The sequence below is a fragment of the Bufo gargarizans genome, chromosome 6 (genome assembly GCF_014858855.1).
Source record: "Bufo gargarizans isolate SCDJY-AF-19 chromosome 6, ASM1485885v1, whole genome shotgun sequence".
Taxonomy (NCBI): Eukaryota; Metazoa; Chordata; class Amphibia; order Anura; family Bufonidae; genus Bufo; species Bufo gargarizans.
The window spans coordinates 349,458,704-349,464,703 of record NC_058085.1 but is presented as its reverse complement, the minus strand read 5'-3'; the positions used below and the strand labels follow the sequence as shown (position 1 = coordinate 349,464,703).

General features: G+C 41.5%; 1 protein-coding gene across 4 annotated transcripts in view; it reads right to left on the bottom strand.

Annotated features, from left to right (window-relative positions):
• Window positions 1-1,935: 1,935 nt before the first annotated feature.
• Window positions 1,936-6,000, bottom strand: part of LOC122940144 (alpha-2-macroglobulin-like) — a 145,084-nt gene continuing 141,019 nt past the window's right edge. For all 4 annotated transcript variants that reach the window (XM_044296540.1, XM_044296543.1, XM_044296541.1 and 1 more), the window contains 2 exons: window positions 2,982-3,047; window positions 1,936-2,081 (listed from right to left, as the gene is read on the bottom strand). In XM_044296540.1, the coding sequence (XP_044152475.1) occupies window positions 2,062-2,081; window positions 2,982-3,047 (86 nt within the window). In that variant the 3' untranslated portion in view covers window positions 1,936-2,061. The remainder of the gene's footprint in view (window positions 2,082-2,981; window positions 3,048-6,000) is intronic.

The following is a 6,000-nucleotide window of genomic DNA, read 5'->3' as shown; positions in this document are numbered from 1 at the left end:
CATCAGACTAGATCATTCTGGCAGCCACACCAAAACATTGTGAAAAATGGCCCATTACTCCTGGCCACGTGCTTTATTATTCTGATGCTGCCATCTGTCTGATGCGACACACCTGCTGCCATCTTCTCCTACTGCCACCATCTTGAGCTGTTACTGTCACTGCTCTTTCCACCCGCACCACTCTGTGACGGGGCCACTATGTTGACTCCTCATGCTGTTGCCACCCTCACCACTCTCTGACTGGGCCACTATGATGACTCCTCATGCTGTTGGCAGCCTTACCACTCTGTGACTGGACCACTGTGTTGACTACTCTTGCTGTTGCCACTCTCACCACTCTGTGACGGGGCTACTAGTATAACTGTTTGGCGTTGTTGACATCACAGTTTATTTTGACGTTTTCCTGATCTGTCAGAAGAACTGAAAAATGAAAACCACAACAGTTCCTATCTTTTGAGTATCCATAAGGCCTCTATCCCACAGTCAGTGTTTTGCATCAGGATTTTCTCATGATTTGAAAGCCAAAAGCAGTAGTTGGTCCATAACACAGAAGACATGCAAATACTTCCTTCACATCATCACTATTTTGGACCCACTTCTGTTTTTTCTTTTACCTTACCAATACTGACCATGTGATGGCGGATGCTGAAAAGAAAGGATCTGTTTCTGGTGGGTTGCTCTTCTGACAGATCAGAAGAAGGGAAAAATAAACAGTGACATCAACACAAACTTACTGCTGACACCCTCTTCACTCTGTCATGGTGCCACTACTTGTATCAGTGTGTTACACACCAGCTTCTCAAGCAATCTATGTGGAAACAGGAGACGGTTTTAAATGAGACAGCTCTTTCACTCTATAGTGGAGTTTGAGTGGGTAACACAATAGCTTATATGTCAATCAATGTGGACACACCAACAACAGTGAGATGAGTGTGCTCTTTTCCAATCTGGTAGAATCAGTGTGTTAACACACCAAGTTGTCTAGCAATCTATGTGGAAACAGCAGACTGCTGCAGATTGCTCTATAGTAGAATCTTGGGCCACTGCACAGTTAAGTACATTATACCCGACACTAACATTCACCTGTAAGGCTAAATTCACACTTGTTATTTGGTCAGTTACAGTAATTCCAGCACTTACTGCATAGTGAGCCAAAATCAGAAGCCAATACTACTCTGAAATAAGATATCATGAAAAGATCTGCCCGGTTCTGTATTTTGGACCCATAAATGAGCAAATAAGTGAAGGGTGAACTGAGCCTAATAGGGATGCACGCCAATGCACGCACATCCATATACTGTATGTGACCTGCCTGGCATACTGACGCACAGTAACTGTTTCACTACCAGAAAGGACTAGCTATGCATGTTGCTGCAATACACATTGAAGTACATTTTTGGGGAAAATTCTGTGAAACGTCTGAATCGAATTTTTGAAAACTTCGCTCATCTCTAATCCTCACATTACCACAGTTTGTCCTGTCCGTCCTCTCTGTACTTCATGTCTTCTCATGAATTCCATTCCTACAGAGATTCAGCTTAAGATCCTATCAGCTGTATTCAGGTTCATAATCCCTGACAAGCAGAGCAGAGAGGAGGATGAGGCAGCTCTTTGGCTCAGAGTTCTGAAGTAACTTCTGTGCGATTAGGACAGGTTTTGTGTGTACTAATAGGACGGCAGCCATTTTATTTCTCCTACTGATTGCTCCCTGGACAAAACAAGCCATTATAACTAATGAAAGGTATTTGGGAATATATTTAGGATAAAGTAATATTTAGATATTTTCATTTTCTTAATTCCCAAAGAACCCCTTTAAGCTCCATTATCTATTTCTGTAACTGGTGGCCATATCTGGATAACAGACGGCAGGAAGGATGTTATGGCATCTTTGGAGTCAGAATTGTCTTACATTACAGAGAACACATTGATCTTAGATCTTTTGGATATAACTGTAAAGATTTTATTTATTTAGGTTTTCTACAATGGATCTAGAATGGATCTTCTTTACTGAAGACTGTAGACCTCTCATCATTACGGTCAAATTATAATGATCCATCGTCTTTAATTTTTGGATTCTGTGCCTGGAATAAAAGTGACTATGTCAGAGCCATCTTATGAAACAGAAAAATAAATCCTTATGTTATTCCTCATCATCAAGACGTCAGGTTTTATCTCAATCACATTATAACTTATTCATCCTAAATTCTCCAAACTTGTATTGACCACAAAATGTATTTTTCATCAGCAGAAAAGAAGTCAGTGGGCCTCATATATCAAAACGGTCTTTGTTGCCCTTAGGAACCAATCACTGATCAGCTTTCATTCTTTAAACTGCTCTGGTAAAATGAAAGATGGGCTCTGATTGGTTGCTATTGACAACAAGACAAGTTTTCTTTTTGACAGTTTTGGTAAGTCTGCCCAAATGGTATCAGCAACTGACAATAACTAGCTGACAATATTGACTAATACAAAATATAATGTTGCATTTGCACAGTAAATTTACCTTGAGAGACATATTGGCCCAGATTTACTAATTCTTAAGATGGCGTAAGCTTAGACAAGTTGTCCAGGCCTGCACCAGATTTATCACAGGGGCTCAGACTGGATGATAAGTTTGGTGCAGGGACATACACTTTTCTCCAACCAAATACTAAATGTATTTCTATAGTGAATATGAAGTAAAAATTAAGCAATTCTGCTTAATTTCCAGGGCTTACAACTTCCCTGTAATTCAGTAGCGGTGGTCGTGCTAGCACACTATAGGAAAAAGTGGGAGCCTATGCGCGCTCTCACAGTTAGAGAGGCCAGAGCTTTTTTCTATAGTGTGAAGCACGACCATCCCTTGTGGATTGCAGGGTGGATTGTAAGTGCCTTGTATTCACTATGTCTCCATGATAGATTATATTTGCTGAAGTGAGACAACCCCTTTAAGTAAAAACTAAACAAAACAAAACTTCTATATTCTTCTTTTGCTACCGTACCTTGATTTGTGTTACTTTTGTCTTCTCCGCTGCAAGGGGAATTGTATTCTGTAACTGCATGTTCATCTGAAATATAAGAAAGTATTAAAAACAGAAACTTTACCACTTTGTAAATGCAAAAAAGATTTAAGCTTCTAACAATGGAATATCACATTGCTGGTATGCACCAAGAACCAGTAAGAGCGGGTTCGCCTTTGCGTTATGGAATTCCGTTATAGGGTTCCGTTATAGCAGTTATAATGAAATACAATGGAATTTTAGGACAGAATGTAAAACAATACTATTTTTTCCGTTATGTATAACGGAACAAAACTGAACCGTTATTTGTGGCCATAGACATGTATTAAAGGCTTCCGTTTTGCAATCTGTCCTAAAATTCAGTTTTATTCCATTATAACAGAATTCTATAGCGCAAATGCGAACCCGCCCTTACTTGTTAAATACCCATATTGAGGGATCAGACTTTATAATGGGGCATAATTGTACAATATTGTTCACTGATCATATACCGTCATTGTTTGATGGAATTTCCATTTTGCTGCTTTGTTATAGGAGCATAATAACAAAAAGAATGATCCTGATCTGTCAAAAGGCCGACACTAGCACTGCCTTTACGAACTCCGCTGACTTTAATTAGGTTGGAATTTTACGGGACAAAATAGTGCATCATGCTGTGCTACTCTGTTCAGCTTTATGTGCGGAATCCATGACAGAGACTCCTAGCCTATGACACAGATGTGAACACAGCCGAAGAAGAAGCTTGAGATGAGGAATATTATTTTCTGTTTAAAGAGGGCCTGTCACTTCTGACATGTCTGTTTTGTCTTCCCAAAAATATATCAATTCTGGAGCAAACTCTACACTACTCACAAAAAAGTTACGATATTTGGCTTTCAGGTGAAATTTATGGAAAGCGTAAAAAGTTCTCGCTACAGTGATATTATATCATGAAAGTTGGGCATTTAAGTAGAAGCAGCAATAGTGATTTCCTCATCTCAAACAATTTATTGAAACAAAAGCCAAAAACAGTGATGGGTATACCCCCACAAACAATGTCAATGTCTCAAAACTTGTCATAGGGCCTTGAGCATCAATTACAGCTTGGCAATGATGTCTCATGCTGTTCACAAGTCAACTTATTGTCTGCTGAGGCATGGCATCCCTTTCTTCTTGAAGGGCGGCCCTGGGGAACAGAGTTACAAGCCTCTACACGGCAACTCAGCTGATCCCATAGGTTTTCAATGGGATTTAGGTCTGGAGAAAGTGCAGGCCATTCCATTTGAGGTACCCGAATCTCCAGCAGCCTCTCCCTAAAGATGCAACCTCGAGGAGGTGGCGCATTGTCCTACATAAAGGTTAAATTAGGCCTGTGTTGTTGATGCAGAGGCACAATGACTGGATTAATAAGGTTATTCAAGTAGTATTGGCTTGTCACTGTACCAAAGTGTAGGGCAGTTCTCTTTTGACTAGACACACCTGCCCACACTGCAACACCACCACCAACAGTGGCTGATTCATATCACTCTCCTTCATGTCTCCAACATCGTTGGTGGCCATCATTTCTTCTCAGCATGTATTGACTTTCGCGTGAACAGCACAGAGGTCCACTGGTCCCTCCTCCAGCATAGATGTTTTCTGGCCCATGCAAGACGATGACGCCTGTGTCTGGTGGTGTGGTCAGGTACCCTTGCAGGTCATCTAGCAAGCAGACCATGCTGATATACAGTACAGACCAAAAGTTTGGACGCACCTTCTCATTCAAAGAGTTTTCTTTATTTTCATGACTATTAAAATTGTAGATTCACACTGAAGGCATCAAAACTCTGAATTAACACATGTGGAATTATATACATAACAAAAAAGTGTGAAACAACTGAAAATATGTCATATTCTAGGTTCTTCAAAGTAGCCACCTTTTGCTTTGATTACTGCTTTGCACACTCTTGGCATTCTCTTGATGAGCTGAAATGGTCTTCCAACAGTCTTGAAGGAGTTCCCAGAGATGCTTAGCACTTGTTGGCCCTTTTGCCTTCACTCTGCAGTCCAGCTCACCCCAAACCATCTCGATTGGGTTCAGGTCCGGTGACTGTGGAGGCCAGGTCATCTGGCGCAGCACCCCATCACTCCCCTTCATGGTCAGATAGCCCTTACACAGCCTGGAGGTGTGTTTGGGGTCATTGTCCTGTTGAAAAATAAATGATGGTCCAACTAAACGGAAACCGGATGGAATAGCATACCGCTGCAAGATGCTGTGGTAGCCATGCTGGTTCAGTATGCCTTCAATTTTGAATAAATCCCCAACAGTGTCAACAGCAAAGCACCCCCACACCATCACACCTCCTCCTCCATGCTTCACGGTGGGAACCAGGCATGTAGAGTCCATCCGTTCACCTTTTCTGCGTCGCACAAAGACACGGTGGTTGGAACCAAAGATCTCAAATTTGGACTAATCAGACGAAAGCACAGATTTCCACTGGTCTAATTTCCATTCTTCTGTGTTCTTTAGCCCAAACAAGTCTCTTCTGCTTGTTGCCTGTCCTTAGCAGTGGTTTCCTAGCAGATATTCTACCATGAAGGCCTGATTCACACAGTCTCCTCTTAACAGTTGTTCTAGAGATGTGTCTGCTGCTAGAACTCTGTGTGGCATTGACCTGGTCTCTAATCTGAGCTGCTGTTAACCTGCGATTTCTGAGGCTGGTGACTCGGATGAACTTATCCTCCGCAGCAGAGCTGACTCTTGGTCTTCCTTTCCTGGGGCGGTCCGCATGTGAGCCAGTTTCTTTGTAGCGCTTGATGGTTTTTTTGACTGCACTTGGGGACACTTTCAAAGTTTTCCCAATTTTTCGGACTGACTGACCTTCATTTATTAAAGCAATTATGGCCACTTGTTTTTCTTTACGTAGCTGCTTTTTTCTTGCCATAATACAAATTCTAACAGTCTATTCAGTAGGACTATCAGCTGTGTATCCACCTGACTTCTCCACAACGTAACTGATGGTCCCAAAAACCATTTATAAGG